Raw genomic sequence first — 17,993 nt, forward strand, 5'->3', positions numbered from 1 at the left:
TATGAACGGTGGATCACAGACGACAAAAAACACACATAAACGCATAATATACAGAATTTCCTCATTTTTTTCACACTCTATATACAAATAAAAATTCTGGATAAATTTTTGGATCAACGCAAACTCGATGAACCTCCAAGAACATTAATCAAAGATGAGAAAAAAAGGAAAATTCTTCGATTTTTTTTTTATTTAAAAAAAATAGCAGTGGTATGGATATTGATGTTTAGTTTTTTTTGGGAAATTCTGCAACCAACCAACCATTCATTTATGTAAAAGAATTTTATTTTAAAGTTTTATTTTTTCTTTATCAACATAGTTCCATTTTGGAATTATTACATAGTGTTGTAGTGGAGGCATAGAATACGGTAAAGTTTATTCGGCATTTATCAAAAAAAAATAAAATAAAATAAAAAACTTTATTTCTTTAAGCTTGAAGCGGTTATTCTGTTATCGTTGAGAAGGAAAAAAAATTGCTGATGTTGTCCCTTGGTTGTTTCTGTTTTTCCGATTCTGGCTCTGGTTCTGGTATAGTAAAACTTACACACGCGTAAACATATTTTTTTATACAGGAAAATCATTGTTTAACATAAAGAATTTTTTTTCATTTCATTTCTGAACAATGTTATAACAAACGTTTCACTGTAGAATTTTTGTTTTTGGGTTCCATACATTCAACAACAAGCGAAAAAAAACCGATCGAACAATAAATGCAACCGACCAACCAAAAATAACAATGATCATTAGAATATGCGAGGATTCTGGATTCTGGATTCTTGATGTGCTATGTTATGGATGTTTGAAATTCGGAATTTTTGTTTTTTTTTTCGTTTCGGCAAAACAAACCAAAACAAACGAAAAAAAACTGGCCGCTAAAATATTTTGTTATTTTGGTTCGCTTGACGCATGTCATTCGTTCATTCATTCAAAAGTCATGAATTTCTTTTTTTTGCATTGCACTAGGTATTATTCTGTGTAGTGTAGTGATCAACATCATTTGAATTTGTGAAAAGCCAAATGATTATTGACACACACACACACAGATGTGATGATCATGTTCAATAAAATATTATTATTATTATTATCGAATTCGCCTAATCCATCCACATCCTCATCCAATCATCATCGGTTTTTCCATTTATAAACACTTTATCATCATCATCCTACATCATCATCATTATATAATTGCCAAAAGCATCAGCAGCTTAAACAAACGGAACAAAAAAAATAAAAAGAATAAAAATGAAAGTCAGTTAGTTTGACATGGATAGTGAAGAGAGAAGAAAAATTCTTCTCTTTTTTTTCTGTTTTGGATATATACAGAATTCATTTGGAAAAAATTCTTCGTCAAGAAAAAAAAAATTGAATTTCCTTAATTGACAGGACCGGGAGATGAAGAAAACCAAATAATGATCATCATGATAAAGTAAAAGAATGTAATATAGATGAAAAAAAGAAAAAAAATAGATTACAGAATGACATTCACAGAATAATAGATTAGAAGCCATACAGAATATTTTATTCATATAGTGTTTGTGTGTGTTTGTGTGTGTGAAAAACGAAAATACTATAGTAAGTAAACTAAACACTAGAATTCAATTCATTCACTAATTCTGGATTCTTTGCACCGAGAGAAAAAATAGAATTCTTTATGCTTCATTCATTAATGGATTTCTTGTTCTGGGCGAGAATTAAGCTGGCTAATAATAATAATAATAATTGTGTCTGTGTGTGTGTAAGTAAATAGGTCCATCTGGTATAATGGGTATTATTTTTTTTTCTTTTTAGATTCGTTTAACATCCCCCTTACAAATTCATCGAAGTCGATTCTAATTTGTGGCAATCAGTTGACAATAATAACAATAATAATAATCACCATGGACAAAATTCCATTGAATCATTACACACTGTATTTTGTTGTTGTTGCTTTTTTTTTGGTCGGGAATGTTGTCGACATGAAAAGCAAAATAGACAAGAATGATTATCATGATGTTAATCATGTTTGTTGTTGTTGTTGTCGTTGTCAATTGTCATTATCATTGTGTCAAACAAATGATAATCGCTGGTTTGAAACGTTGTCAACATGATGAATTTTCGATTGGAAAAAAATAATTGATTTTTTCTTTGAAAAATGGTACCAATATCGCCATCTTTTGTTCGCAATTCAAACAAGGGGAAAAAATGAAATTTTTTATTTAATAAAAAATGGCTAGACTAATTCCAATTCGCTTGCGAAATAATTTATCAATGGGGAAAAAAGTATTGATTTTTGATCGAATTTATCGATCCAAAATCAATTGACAATAGACAAATTGTTTCGAAATAATATGTGAGAAACATAAAATGTATAATTAAAATGAAAATTTCCATATAAATCTACCGATGAGAATAAGAAGCAGAAAAAACATAGAAGAAAAACATGGCAATATATGTTATAATGAGAAAAAATTCATCATAAGATTTGAATCGATAACAAATTCCATTGATTTGATTCATCTTAACAAAATGTCGTTTTTCTATTTTAACAAGAAAAAAGAATATGGCCATTCGTTTGTTTGTTTGTTTGTAATTGTTCAACTGAAAATGATGAATAATAAAGTTATGCAATTTATAATCATTTTGATAATATTATTAAATAGAAAAGTTGATACATTTCAAAAATGGACATATGATGGTAAGTAAAATCACAACAACAACAATTGATTGATTGATTGATTGTGTTTATTATAGATCAAAAAGCATGGTCCATTGATAATAAAGAATGTAGTGATCATTTTCAATCACCAATCAATATAAATCATAATGATTTAATATTGAATGATTCATTAAAAATTGAATTTCATAATTATAATCAACCAAGCTCTAATTATCGTGTTACTAATCATGGACGTTCAGGTAATGTGAGATGTTGTTGAATGATGTGAAAATGTTAAAATACATTTTCATCCGAAAAAAATACAGTTCAATTTGATTATATTGGTGATTCGATTATGGTACCAATGATAACTGGATCAGCATTAAATGGTAAAGAATTTGCATTACAACAATTTCATTTTCATTGGGGATTAGAACCGAAATTTGGTTCCGAACATCGTATCGATAATCATATTTATCCAATCGAAGTATTTGATGTTGTTATTGTTGAAATTATCAATTATTAATCCTTTACTCTTTCATTCAAACACCACAGATGCATCTTGTTCATTATAACCATGATGAATATCAATCATTTAGTCAGGCATTACAATCACGTAATGAAAATGTAGCTGTTTTGGCTATATTTTTCGATATTCAAAATCAAAATAATCCAGATTTTGATGTTATAAGTGAAAAAATTCAACATCTACAAACAACACATACAAATTATTCCATTGATTTACAAGATCGATTAATATTACAATTTTTGTTACCAAAAAATACTAGAAATTTTTATCGTTATCATGGTTCATTTACAACACCACCATGTACAACAAATGTTACATGGTTAGTTATGAATCAACCAAATGAAATTGGTTTCATTCAGGTAAATAAGATTCGCTTTTGATGTGTTTTGACCTGAACTAATTTCTACTTTTCTACAAGTATGAAAAATTCAAAGATGTAATCGATCATAAACCGGGTAAACCGATCGGTAATAATTATCGTCAATTACAACAATTGAATGGACGGAAAATTGAATGTTCATTTCAAAATCATCAACAACAACAGCAGCAAAATAACAATAACAATGGTGATCACAGTAATAAATCCATATCGATGATAATCATTCTGGTTTTATCCATAATTGATTTGTTGGCTTTTTTAACAATTTCAAAATTTTATATGTTTAAATGAATGAAATTGAATGGCAAACAAAACAAAACAAAACAAATGGGTGATGGGTAATTTGAGCAAATTTTTTTTACAAAAATCCAAATTTTGTTCTGATAAAATTATCAATGGTTTATTTCATTTGGTTTTCATTTTTAGATTATATTTTATAAATTATAATAATCAAATGATAATAATCAAATTATATTCAAAAAAGAAAGAAGAAGAAGAAAATTATGGAATTACAATAATAATAATAATATAATTATAATTAATTGATAATTATAATCCAGCATTAATAATGAATATTTTAATGAATTGTAGTTGTAGTTGTTGATGATGATTATAAATGTACTGTTTACGTTTGGTTTATTTTATTTATAATACAGAAAATTTTCTTCTTCGCATGTAACATATGAACGTTATTCAATGAACGTGTAGCGATTTTGTTGATATAATGACTCAAGTGATGATGATGAATTACTAAACGAATTGTAAAAATTAGGAAAAAAAAATTTGAAAAATAATTAAGATAAACAAATAAAAGAAGCCTAAAAATTTGAAAAAACATAAAAACATAAAGGTAATTGGAATTCAAAAATTAGAAAAAAAAGAAAATTAACAACAACAACAAAAAAAAACAGAGAAAAGTTGAAATAAAATAAAAGAATCCTAATCTTTGATTAGATGAATATATAGATGTGATGATGAAAAAAGTTTTATGATGAAAGTGTTTGATGTTTGATGTTTGACAATTAGAAATTTGAAAACTTTTGTTTTTTTTTCTTTTCGCTAAATTAAATCCAAAAACAAATTGATTAACTGAAAAGAAGAAGAAAAAGAAGAAGAAAATTTTATACACAGGTAGATAGATGGTTGTATGGTTTGTTTGTTTTGGTAAATGTTATTGTCTGTTATGTTTCGTTTGTTGAATTTTTTTTTGCTTTAAAAAATGAAATGTAAATTTTCGACCGAACGGGATAAACGATGTTAATGAACGAATATTCTATATAATTCAAAGAAATTGATTAGATTGATGATTTGAAATTTCAAAATTACTAACCATATTGATTTGTGAATAGAATCTGATCAATCAATCAATCATCATCATCATCATCACCATCACTAATATCCGATTCTTCAGTATTTTCAGCATCAAAATCAAGTTGTACATCATTGGTTGTACTTGATGGTAAAAGTTTTTCATTCGTCGATTCATTATTATTCATTAATGGTTTCTGTGATGAAGATGAAATTACTTCACAATCTTTTTTATCATTTGCTGTTGATTGAGTCAATATAGTTTCCTGTTTTAAATCATCATCATTATTATTATCATCTTCTTGTTTTGATAATGTTGTCATTGGTAATGGCGATGATGATGATGGTTCATCATCTTTTTGTTGATGATTATTATTATTTGATGGTGATGTTAATAATGATTTTGAAACAGATAAATCATGTACCATATTTGGATCACCAAATTGTTCAATAGATTTGATTAATTTATCATCATCATCATCATCATCTAAATGTTTGATATGTTCATCATCATCATTATCATCATCATCAAAATTAACATTATAATTCATATCGAATCCATCATCATCATCAACATCATTGTTGTTGTTGTTTGCAGTAAATAATTTTGGCCGTTTTAATTTTTGATTACGAAATGATGAAATATCAATATCATCATCAATATTAGCATCATTTAAATCATATGATTCTGGATGATTATGTCCAACAAAATCAACATCATCCATATCATCCATATTATCATCATCATCATCATCAAGATCAGAAAATGATGCTTCATGTGATGATAATGATAATGATGGTCGATTTGATTTACGACGATTTGTTCGACGTTGTCGTTGTTGTTGATGATGATTTGATTCATGATTCATTGATAATTGAGCATTTGTTGTACAATCAGTATTGATGATTGAAGAATTGATTGGTGAATTCTGTCTACCATTGAATGATGATGGAATAATTCCATTCGATATTAATGCCTGTGATGATGAACCACAATTATTTAGATTTGCTGTCGCATTATTCATTTGTAATGAATGATGATCATTTAAATGTGATGCCGAACCAATAAGATCTAATGTTGATGGAAATGGAAAATTTGCTAAAAATGGTGATAAACCAGATTCGGTTAATGCCTGGATGTTCGGATGGTGGAAACATAAACATATTAATCAGTCAGTTACCAAACAGCATTTAGACAATATTTACCTGAAGTGATGCATTTAAAGCTGATGCAGCAATTGAATCAGGATATGTTAATGCCGTTGTTGTTGTTGCTGCTGCTGCTGTCGATGATGATGATGAACCATTTTTCAATAATGAACCAGTTAAATTTGATAAAACAGAATTTGTTGCTGTTGATGATGATGATGTTGGTAATGAATTCATTGCTCCAGCAATTACAGCCGATGATGATGTTGTTGTTGATGGTGATTGTAAAATATTTGAAAATGGAAATGTTGAATGCGGATGATGCGGATGATTTAAAACCGTATCGGATATTGAATTTCTATTTTGATTGGAAAAAAAAGAGAGAAAACAAAAACATTCAAATTTAAAGTCAAAGAAACAAAAAACCAGTCAACATTATTCAAAGTTTCCGGCAAATTTTTTATAATGATCATTGAAACACACACAGCATATAATCATTATCATTATTATTTTTCCAAGTAAAAAAAACTTTTAATAAACAACAATCTCTATATACATTATTTTAACAGAAAAACACATTCACTAATCATCAAACATTGACAACAACAACAAAAATGAATTCTGTATGTATTTTAGCCTGGAATAGGGAAGAATATATGAATTCAAAGTCGAAAACAAAACCGGATACTAATGAATACTAATGATCATCATCATAATTATTATTGGCAGCTAAAAAAATTTTTGATATTTTTTCCATATCGAATAATATTTGTTCGTTATTCTGGTTAGATTTTCAGCAACCACGAAAAAAGTGGTGGAAAAAAAGAATGGATGTCATTTATTTAGTGGAGGGAAGAAAAGTTTTTCTTTTTTGGTAGAGTGAAAAGAAAAAAAAAACCAAATGGATCAATGAAAAAAAACCCTTTTGTCTTATCCAAATTTTGCAATGTACCAAATTATTAATGAGAATTATTTGCAAAAGAAGAACAAAAAAAACAGAAAAAGAAAATTCCAAGAATAATATTGTTTCATCAATATGAGAAAGCAGTGAAAGGAAAAAAATTGGTTTTTCATAATCATCATCATAAGATTCTTTGAAAACAAAAAACATGTATGGATTTTGATTATGTCAAATATAAAGACTGAATGGAGAAAAAAATATATATAAATTGACAGCTATTCTATGCAAGAAAATTACAAATACAAATAATAATAATTGACAAGCCAAAAAAGACAAAGAATAATAATAAAAAACAGAGAATAAGAGAATAAGAAATTCCAATTACAATTTCATTTGAAATTTAGGTACTGATTTTGTTTTTTTCGTTTTTGTTTTGTACCGAGAATATGAAATGAAATTGTTCTTGCTTGCTTGTGTTTGCGTTTGTCAAACCGAATGATTATTGTCGACCATCAATGATGATGATGATTATGATTAAAATGGTGATTAGAATAATGTTTTTTGTTTTTGGATGGGGGAAAGACAAATCTCTTTCTCTCCTGGCTTTTTGTTCAGTTTCTTAATAAGTTTTGTTGGACTAAAAAAAACTTTGAAATGTGCTTTTTTCTCCCGATTCTGATTCTGTAGTTGTACTTTATGCTTGTGACATAGTTATGTAATGTTTATGTAACAACAACACGAACAACAACAACAACAAATTGAATTCGATTCTTTTGGGTTTTTTTCTTGGTTTGTTTCATAATAATAATGATTACACTAATCATAATTAATTATATATACAAAAAAAACATCAAATGTAATGAAATAATAAAGTTTCATTTAGTAATTTTGAACATGGCGTGTTCCATAATCATCATGATGGAACCAGGATAAAAAAAAAAATAAGGGCTTGGTCTTACATGCAAGACTTTGATTTTTTCTCTGTGGCTAAACCACGCACAAAAAACAAGAAACCAAAACCAAAACACTGATTCAACAATAATCATCATTATTATTATTAAAAAAATGTAAAATTAGGCAAACATTGAAAATAATTAATATTGATTTGAACAAACTTTTTTTCATTTTCAAAAAAGGATCCAACCGAAAATAAACACACCATACACACACACTACCATCATCATATTCACCATAATAATAATAATAATCGAAAATCTCGTGTTTTTTTTCCTGCATAAGAAAAAAGTTTTCCATCTATCTCTCTCTCTCTCTCATTCTATTCTTTACAATTCGGTGATCAATCACATTGAGACCAAATATTTGTATGATAATAATGATGGTTGCAAAATATGAAAAAAAAGGATTTTCCTCAAACAACACAAACAAAAATATGAATATGAATCTGGAAATTGGGGGGTGAAGAAAACCAAAGAAAGAAAAACCAAAACGAGAAACCAGCATTCAGATTCCAAAAGAAAAAAAAAGATTGAAAAAAATTATACTTAATATTATAAATTATGGTAGTTTTTTTTCGGATGTTGTTGGTTGGTTGGGCGCCATATGGAACACCAAAAACACACACACAAACACAAACACACATATACAGTATTTGTAGATCCAAAAAAGAAAATAATAGATTAGATTTATGTTTGCAAACTGAAATTGTGTGTGTGGTGTGTAGGGGTTATATATATTTTTTAACGGGAATGAAAAAAAACCAGAACAAAAAAAAATGTAACCCAAAATAAGAATAGACATTGATTTCCAAAAGGGGAAAAAAAGGTTTTTTTTTCGTTTGTTTGATTAATCAAACATTACACAAATACAAACAGACAAACGAAACGATCGGAATCAATGAACGAAAGTGAAATTGAAATATATGGTGAATAAAATATGAATGACAAACAGAAATAAAAAACAAGGCGAAAAAAAATTACTTGCAAAATATTTGATGCTTGAAGCAAATTGAAGAGATCAAAAAACAAAATTCAGAAAATTAATGCAAAGATACATTTTGAAATTGTTTGAAGTTTGAATATTAGAAACAGAAAAACAAAAGGGGAAAAAAATCAATTGAATTTCTATTGTCATCATCATCGTTGATCGATGGAACAACAAGAAGATTCCTGAAAAAACAAAAACAAAAAGTTTTGCTTGAGGACTATCATAAGAATCCTAGAGAATCATCCGTCATTGACAAAAATATTCTGTTTTTTTTTTTCATTTTCCATACAGAAAAAATCTCATTTTCATGACAAAACAAAAGAGATTTTTTTCCAACTTTTTTTCCTCATCTTGAATTTGAAAAATATATTTTTTCTTCATTTCCATTTTCATTATTATTTTGTTTTTTCCATTATTATTATTCAATGATAATGATTATTATTATTATTATCATTTTTGGTTGATGTAATGAATGAATGTGAATTGAGAATCGAGAATTTTCGAAATCAATTCAATGAATGAAAAGAATATTCTCTAATAATAATTTAGTTTTTTCAGCAGAAAAATAAAAAGTTTGTGCTGTGGTATGATATTTTTCTTATTTCATTTCATTTCATTTCAATGACATTTTGCAAAATGAATGTTGAAATTGATGATAGCATCTCTCTCTCTCTCTCTCTCTCTCTCTCTCTCTGGCTGTTGTTGTTATTGTTATCAGTTTTCTATTTTTGAATATTTGTAACTAAGCTTTTTTCTATTGCTCAGAAAAAATTTCCTTTTTTTTTTTTGGGGGATGTTCCCAAACAAAAACATATTTTGTTTAGTGATCCAATCCGGTTTAAGTTCATATATAGAACGGGACCCGAGTGTAAGGTCTATGAAAAACAACAACAACAACATAGATGTTGTTTGTTGCTTACATTTTGCTGATCAACAAAAAAAAAGAATTAAATGGAACCAAAATAAAAATTATGATGATCATTATGATTCATGCGTAGTATTTTTTTGTTTCTGGTTTTTTGGTTTTGTTTGTTCATATTCGTTGACTTTGATTTTGTCCCTTTTTTTTGGTACATATAAAAATATGTGTTTATGCGCAAAAAAAAACACACGGGCATCACATATACAGAATATATGAATCCAGGGATGTTTTTGTATGGGCAAAAAAAAGGAAAACGAAAAACAACAACAACAACAACAACAACAACAAGAATCATCGAGTCGATGCAAACAACAAAAACAACATCAAAATGCATTGATGTGGGCGATATTTGTAGAAAAAAAAACAACCATAGAAAATATGGAATAACAACAACCAAACAACCAAGCAAACAACAAATAACCACACCAAACCAAAAAACACACACGCAAAAGCATCACATTGAAGGCGTCGTCAATTGTGAAAACTGGGAAATAAAATTCTATATTTGGTTGACGCCAAATGGGCAGTTCCAGTAGAATTTAACCAGAAAAACCCAGAAAAAAAACAAAACCAAGAAAAATAAAATCATCCCGAATCAATTTTCAGTGTGTGTGGATGTTGGTGGGTGTAATGTTTGTTCCAAAAAAAAAAATCATAATGTAAAAAGAAAAATATATAGGAAAAACAACAACAACAACAACAACAAAATATCAGCAGAGAAGACCATAGCATCAAGATTATGATAATGTACATCACTATGATGGTGGTGCCCTAAAATGAATTTTGTTTTGTTTTTTCTGAATTTTGACTTTCAATGTCCTATAATAATAAAAAGGAAGACAACAACAACAACAATAAAAGAATGGCTATTTTAGAAAAAAAGCAATTTTCAAAATTTCTGTAAAAAATTGAAATGACAAAGCCATTAAAAGATTCGGGTAATTGTAAAGCAATGACAAACATCATCATCATCATTATCATTATCGGTATGGGACCCGAAATAAAAAAATGATTCGATTGAATTAAATGTCTTTTCTTTTCTATGTTGGTTTGTAAAGGCCATTAAATTTTCACAAAAGAAATCAGAATCTCTTTTTTTTGGAGGCGAGAGATCAAATAACAAGAAAAATTCTGATTTTTGATTACGGAAAAAAATCATAAAACAATTTAAAATTAAATTGAAATAATAATAATAATGACCAATATATTTGGATCAATTAATCGCGATAGTGATGGACAACAAAACAATTATTTCAACAATCAAGAATTTTTAAAAAAAAACGATAAAAATAATCGTTTTTTTTTTTGGTTACACAACTTACTTTTTACCATTAATTTTGGCCAATGCTGTTGCTGTTGTCGATGATGATGATGCTGTTGATGATGATGGTGTACGTTTTGGACGACCACGAGCACCAGGTTTTTTAATCAATGATGGTAATGATGATAATCTATTTGTTAATAATGTTGGTGATTGTAATAAATCTGTTTGTCCATTAACCCATGATAATGATGAATTAAATTCTTCATCGCTTCTATTTTATGGAAAAGATTACAAAATTACAAAGTTAATCGTATTAATTAAGGTTAATTGGATTCAAAAAGTTAATAAGAATCATGTAACAATACATACCCGGATCCTTTTTCCGATTTTGGTGGCCGTCGTTTATAGAATTCTAATTCATCAACAGTCCAAACAGCACCTTTAACATTTTCAACACGCATAAAACATTTATGTAAACTTAGATTATGACGGACGGCATTCTAAAGAAAATTATATAATGAAAATGATCAACATTTAACAAACAAGCAACAATTCAATAACAAACAAACAAACAAACCTTCCATGTTGCAGCATTACGACGAAAATAAACAAATGTATTTTGAAACCAATTGTAAATTTCATTTAATGTAAGCTGTTTATCCGGTGATTCATGTATGGCCTGTTATTGATTTGAGAAAAAATAAAATTAAGGAATACAAAATGAAAATATTAATGAAAGGGAATAAAAAAATGGATGCTAAAATAAATTTATAAAAATCGATACTATCGATTTTTTTTAAAGTAGGAGTTTGTTGATGCAAATATTCATAGTCAGTAATGAATTTAGCTAGTTTTATGTGTGTCATCAATCAGATTAAATTGTTGTCGTAAGTTTTGTTTTTCTTCTTCTTATATTCTTAGTTACAACTACTAATGATTTACATTGCCTTCAATTTTTTTTTAAATTAAAATTTATGACATTCAACACAAAAACAAAATGAAAATACAAAGTGCAAAAAGAAACTAAAAAAAATCCATATATAACGTAACCTACAAAAAAACTGTTTATCGATTCTGAAAAACAAAAACCAAAAAAGCTTTTGTTTTTTCTTCCAGAATTTTATCCTGGTCATCATTCTGATATTATTCAAACGAACAATGACAATGAATATTCTGGCTTGGCCATTATCTTATCATTTGTTCGTTGTTATTTTCATTGGAAAATAAGAAAATTAAACAGAAAAGATTTAACCCCGGCTAAACAAAAAAAAAAAAAAAAAAGATAAATCTTTTTTGAAAGAATTCAATTAAAAAAAAAAAGATAGATAGAGAATATATAATTAGCAATGAAAATGAAGCTTATCTTTTTGTTGGAAGATTTTTCAAGCAAAGAAGAAGATTCTTTTCATTCATTTCATTTCATTTCAATCCGAAAAAAATGATGAACTTTTTTTAATTTGAATTTTCTTTTCTTTTTAATATTTTAATATATCTCTTTTTCATTTCACATTTTGAGTTTTCATTTCACACACACACAGAATTCCAGAATTTTGGTTGGTTGGTTGCTTGGTTCATTCAATTCAATTCATTAATTAAATTTTGCCTTCTTTTCCCCCCATTCTGTTTAGTTTTCTGGATCAAACTGGATGACATCAAGAAAGACAGCAAGAGAGAGAAAAAACAAGTAACCAACCCATCCAGTTGACTTTTTATGAAAATTTTCTATATAAATTTTTTGAAAAAAAAGGAAATTGAAATGCCAACCAGTCTTTTGGCTTGATGTAATTAAATCCTTTTTTCTTTTCTTTTGTTTTTTTTGCTTTGTTTTGTTTGAGAAAAATCGATCAAAAATTTATTTCCACTCTGATGATGATGATGTTCAGTTCAGTGAAAGTTCACTGAACAAAGAAATTTTAAAAAATCTGTTATGAATTTTATCAAGAAACAAAATGAATGAATGAACGATCCATAAAGAAAAAGGATTTATTATCAATGAAAACAATAATTTGTCGCATCTTCATCATCATCATAAGACAAGAATGAATTTTACAAAATGAAAAAAAATTGATGATTAAAAAATTGAAAAAAAAACTCTAATTATATACATGCTGTTTAAAATGGGAAAAAAGAAAGTTCCTTGCATCAAACAAAAAAGACAAATAATAATAATTAAAATGTATTCAAATGATTGAATTTGATTCTTTTCAAAGCCCAATCTAATCAAATCGTACACATTCAAATAATGATTTTGGGCTTTAATCAAGTTTTCATTTCATTGAATTTTCTATCTTTCTTGAAATGTAATGCGTGTGTGTGTGTGTGTGTTTATCCAGATGTAAAACTGAGGAAAAAAACTGTCAAATCTTTCAACAACAACAACCAACCAACTAAACAATGAAGAATATATTCAATATTCAAAAAAAAACTTGGATTTCTTTCTTTTAAAATCATATTGGATGCCTATATATGATGATTATTCATTCATTCATTTTGGTCCAAACACACACAGACAATTAATTTGAATTTCAAAAAGATTCTACGCCTTCTTTCCGAAATTTTCTTTAGTTTCTTGGCAAGATTCTTTACAATCACTTGTTATTATTATAAATTCAAAGCAAGGAAATTTTTTTTTGTTGTCAACTTGGAAAACGAAACAAAACGAAAAAGTTTCATTTTTTTGTTTTGTTGCTAAAATTGGAAAGAATTTTTTCACAAAATTCTCTCGCATTCAATTCAATTGAATATGGGAGAAAACGGAAAGGAGAAAAAATTCAATTCCCCCCATACATTCATTCATTTATTCATGCAGATTGAGAATTGGAAACAAAGATTTTTTTTCGATAAGTTCGTCCATATTTGGTCTAGGGGGGAATGAATGGAAAAAGTTTCTAAAAATGAAATGAAAAAATAATTGTTGTCGAATTCAATTCGAAATTTTGATAGAAAAATAAAATTAAAAGAAAATGTGGGGGGAAAAACGAATGAAATTGTGAGAATCTGTAAATGAGAATCAGAATTGAAAATAAGAGAAAAAAAATCAAATGAATTTAAATCGAATGCGACATCAGAGAGAGAGAGAGAGAGAGAGAGAGAGAGAGAGAGAGAGAGAGAGAGAGAGAAAGAAAATCGAATCTGGATGCAACGAAATAATAGAAAATTTTTAAATAAAAGTTTTTTCTCATTGGAAAAGAAAGGGGTGACATCCAGAAATTCTTCTGGATGTGAAAAAAACTTATCATCTGCCTGGTTGTTGTGTGCGTGTGTGCAGGGAGCATCACATAGCGACACAATTAAACTATAGAAAAAAGTTTCGTAAAAAACCAAAACCAAAAACACAGTGTCTATGTCATTTAATTGAAAATTGAGAAATGAAAAATTCATTACATTTCCATGGAACAAAAATAATGAAATAAAGATGCATCATCGATACGGCGGAACAATTCTGGCGTTATTCTATTGCAAAAGTTTACCAAACAAAACAAAAAAAACTTAAATCACTGTTTCACTTGTCAAACGAATGTTTTTTTTCTTTTGGAATTCAAAATCAATTATTATTTTCTCTGTTTGTGTATTTTTTAGGGGTATTATTGTTTTGTGTGTGTGTATTTATAAAATGGCTAAAATGAAATTGAATTAAATCTTTAAAACCATACAGACACACACACACAGAGCAAACAGAATTTCAAATTCATTTTAAGCTTTTTTTCCCCTCTATTGATGCAATCATTTTTTCCCATTCAATATTTTTCAAAAAAACAAAAACTGACAAGTCAAACAAACAAACAAACATCTGTATTGAATCAAATACTGAAATGTTTGTTTGTTTGTTTGTCTGGTTTTTCGTATTGTTGAATTAGTTGATCAGTGAATAATGTTGATTGATTAGTCCAGAATCCAAATTGAAAACATACCTGTCTAATTAATGATGCATATGTAAATGGTGGTCGTACTTCATTTGTACGATAAAATTGTCGATTACGTGTAATTTCTGGAATGGAAAAAACCAAATAGTAAAATCAACAAAAGTAAAAGCAAAAGTAAAAAAAAATACCTTCAGAAATATCAATATTATTACGATCAGCAATACGACGACGTGTATTTTCAGGTAAACAAAGATCACTATTATGATTATTATTATTATTATTATTTGTATGATGATTTTTATTACATTGTTTTTTAACTTTTCCATGTTTATGACCAGACGATGCTGATGTTGTTGATGTTTTACCGGTAGTATTAGTTGTTGTCGATGTTGTTGTTATTGCGTTTGTTGTTGTTGCGGCTGTTGTTGTTGTTGTTGTCGTTATCGATGATAATAAATCATTTTTATGATTTTTCATATCCAAATCATCGATTATTGATTGTGAATTAGATTTCAATAATATTGGTGATGATAATTGACCATTACGATTTGATAATGGACTGGATTTCATTGCAATTGATTGATTTTTTACGTTTGAAGATGTTTTTCCAGAAGCAGCTGCAGCCGATAGATTCAGGATATTCGATTCATTATCATCCTTATTTTTATTCGGATTTCGATCAGAATTTCTTCGTTTTCGATTCATTGATATTGAACGACCACCATTATGATGATTATGATGATAATGATCAATAAGTGATGTTGCTGTTGATGTGGATGATAAAAAATTTTCCGAATGATTTGAACTAGTTGGTGATGATAATGATGATGATTTATTATTGAATAAATGATGACTAGATAATGTTGATGAATGTTGATGATGCAAATGTGGATGCGGATGATTTGGTGATAAACCTAAATGATGATGATTATGATTATTAATGGAAGAAGTATGTAATAATGGAATAGCTGGTGATAAACGATGATTATTATGATGATTATGATGATGATGATGTAATAATGAACCATTCAATAATTGTTGTTGCTGATGTTGATTATTATTATCCAAACCATTTGCATTAGCAGCCAATAATTGACTAGAATCACTACCAACACCACTATTAGCAATCATTGCTGCATTTAATTCTTCATGTTCTTTTAGAAATTTTAATACAGTTTGTAAATTTGTATTACCGGTATCATTTGATGACGATGGTGATGATGATTTATTATTATTATTATTATTATTCATTGACAATTGTTGATTCTGTTGTTGAGAATTATTATTCTGTAAATTATTTGTAGTTGTAGAATTATTTGCTGAAGCTGCAGCTGCAACTGCTGCAACAGCAGCAATTCTTAAAGAATTTTCTGTTGCTGATGCTGCTGATGATTTTAATGCTGGTGATAATGACATTGATGATAAAGATTTTCTATTCACAACAGAATCATCATCATGATCATCATCATCGTTATTATTATTATTATTATTTTCATTTAAATGAATATTGCCACCATTATTATTATTATTAGCAGAAGAAGCAACAACAACAGCCGTTGCTGCAGCCGCATCATCTTCACTAGCATCAATATTATTATTATTATTATTATTTGACGTTATCGTTGTCGGTAACGTCGTTGCCGTTGTTGTTATTGTTTCGGCTGTCATTGAATTATTATTTGTGTTGTTTTGGGTGACAGCTGCTGCTGCTGTTGCTGCTGCTGATGTTATCATTGCTTTTTGTTTACAATAAAGATGTTGTAACATTGCCATCAATATATCTCTTTCTTTTATCAATTGTGATTCTAATTGTTGTACAATTTGCATCTGTATACGTGCTTGTGCTGTACTACGATCATCGAAACCATGTTCATTTGAAAGATGTTTTAAAAATATTGCCATATCATCACAATATGTTTCACATCCAGGCCATTTACACAATCCATGTTGATATAATGTTGATTGACCAGTATAAATAGCCGAATCATTATTATTATTATTATTATTAATCATTAATTGATTATCATCATTACGATTACCATTTATAATCGCTTGATTATTATTATAAGTATTGTTAGCAGAAATAATTACATCATTTAATAATAAACTATTTCCACCAAAACAACTATTAGCTAACATTACAGTTAATTCCTGGTTTAATTGTTCCAATGATTCAATTGATTGTTGTTGTGATGATAGTGATGATGGTGAATTTGATGTTAAATGATTTGAATGATGATAGGCAGATTGCTGCGGTTGCTGATGTTGAGATGTTGTTGCCTGTTGTTGTTGTTGTTGTTGAAGCAAATGACCAGAATTTGTCGATATTAATGAATTTCGACCATTCATCAATATCGATGATGATGATGATGATAATGGTGATGAATTAGAATTAGTTATGGATGTTGGTGAATTAACTGATGATGATACTGCAGCTAATGCTGCTGCAGCTGCTAATGAATTACCTAATGCTGATGATAATCCAGCCGCCAAACCATTAACAGCATTCATATTGAATTTATTTTGCTGTTGTTGTTGTTGTTGTACAGCAGCAACAGCCGCTGTTTGATTTGTTATATTAGCTAATACGAGATCTAATAATTCATCTTGACTAAAATTTGATGCATTTGGTACTGTTTTAATAAATTCCTGTATAATTGGTTGAAATGAATCTGGGGTAATTTTGTTCAAAAAACAGAATTTCCGTTATTTACAAGAATTTCTTTCACTGTCATAATAAAAACAAACTTACTAAGTAGATATTGACGATGTGATGATAGTTGTAATTGTTGCATAATTTGTTGTTGTTCCATTTGAAGTTGTTGTCGTAATTGTAATTCTAATTGTCTTGAAAATGATGAAGGTGATGATGGTGGTGATTGTTGTTGTTGTTGTTGTTGTATTGATTGATTACGATGATGATTATGATGTGATTTAAGATTCAAATGTGCCATTTTTGTTTTCAATTGTTGTTGTTGTTGTTTTCTACGTTGTTGTTGTTGTTGTTTTTCGGAACGTATATTATTATTCGTTATTGACATGACGAAATTATTTATTCTGGTTATGTTTTACTGAATGAAATCCAAAAAAAAAGAAGAG

General features: G+C 28.1%; 2 protein-coding genes and 1 long non-coding RNA gene across 5 annotated transcripts in view; 2 read left to right on the forward strand and 1 right to left on the reverse strand.

Moving 5' to 3' along the window:
* The first annotated feature begins 255 nt into the window (after positions 1 to 255).
* On the forward strand, positions 256 to 894 carry LOC142645041 (uncharacterized). Its single transcript, XR_012846218.1, has 3 exons — positions 256 to 368; positions 433 to 550; positions 649 to 894. It is a non-coding gene; the product is annotated as an uncharacterized LOC142645041 (long non-coding RNA).
* A 1,654-nt stretch (positions 895 to 2,548) lies between these two features.
* LOC113799195 (carbonic anhydrase 2-like) lies at positions 2,549 to 3,834 on the forward strand. The gene is made up of 5 exons (XM_027349794.2): positions 2,549 to 2,674; positions 2,731 to 2,895; positions 2,962 to 3,122; positions 3,191 to 3,523; positions 3,583 to 3,834. The coding sequence occupies exons 1-5, from the start codon at positions 2,584 to 2,586 to the stop codon at positions 3,832 to 3,834; spliced, it is 1,002 nt and encodes a 333-aa protein (XP_027205595.2). The 5' UTR covers positions 2,549 to 2,583.
* An 82-nt stretch (positions 3,835 to 3,916) lies between these two features.
* LOC113799198 (uncharacterized) overlaps positions 3,917 to 17,993 on the reverse strand; it is a 39,619-nt gene continuing 25,542 nt past the window's right edge. For all 3 annotated transcript variants that reach the window (XM_075820170.1, XM_075820172.1, XM_075820171.1), the window contains 9 exons: positions 17,647 to 17,965; positions 15,083 to 17,566; positions 14,943 to 15,019; positions 11,609 to 11,710; positions 11,401 to 11,531; positions 11,090 to 11,302; positions 6,058 to 6,358; positions 4,874 to 5,984; positions 3,917 to 4,816 (listed from right to left, as the gene is read on the reverse strand). In XM_075820170.1, the coding sequence (XP_075676285.1) occupies positions 4,908 to 5,984; positions 6,058 to 6,358; positions 11,090 to 11,302; positions 11,401 to 11,531; positions 11,609 to 11,710; positions 14,943 to 15,019; positions 15,083 to 17,566; positions 17,647 to 17,935 (4,674 nt within the window). In that variant the 5' untranslated portion in view covers positions 17,936 to 17,965 and the 3' untranslated portion in view covers positions 3,917 to 4,816; positions 4,874 to 4,907. The remainder of the gene's footprint in view (positions 4,817 to 4,873; positions 5,985 to 6,057; positions 6,359 to 11,089; positions 11,303 to 11,400; positions 11,532 to 11,608; positions 11,711 to 14,942; positions 15,020 to 15,082; positions 17,567 to 17,646; positions 17,966 to 17,993) is intronic.

The sequence above is a fragment of the Dermatophagoides pteronyssinus genome, unplaced genomic scaffold (genome assembly GCF_027571235.1).
Source record: "Dermatophagoides pteronyssinus isolate colony J.1.1.1.1 unplaced genomic scaffold, Derpt_VIB-CSIC_2022.12 sq0006, whole genome shotgun sequence".
Taxonomy (NCBI): domain Eukaryota; kingdom Metazoa; phylum Arthropoda; class Arachnida; order Sarcoptiformes; family Pyroglyphidae; genus Dermatophagoides; species Dermatophagoides pteronyssinus.

Coding starts and splice junctions, on each gene's coding strand:
- LOC113799195 (XM_027349794.2), top strand. CDS start 2,584: ATGATGAATAATAAAGTTATGCAATTTATAATCATTTTGATAATATTA. Junction 2,675..2,730: donor TCAAAAATGGACATATGATG/GTAAGTAAAATC, acceptor TGTTTATTATAG/ATCAAAAAGCATGGTCCATT. Junction 3,123..3,190: donor ATCATATTTATCCAATCGAA/GTATTTGATGTT, acceptor CAAACACCACAG/ATGCATCTTGTTCATTATAA.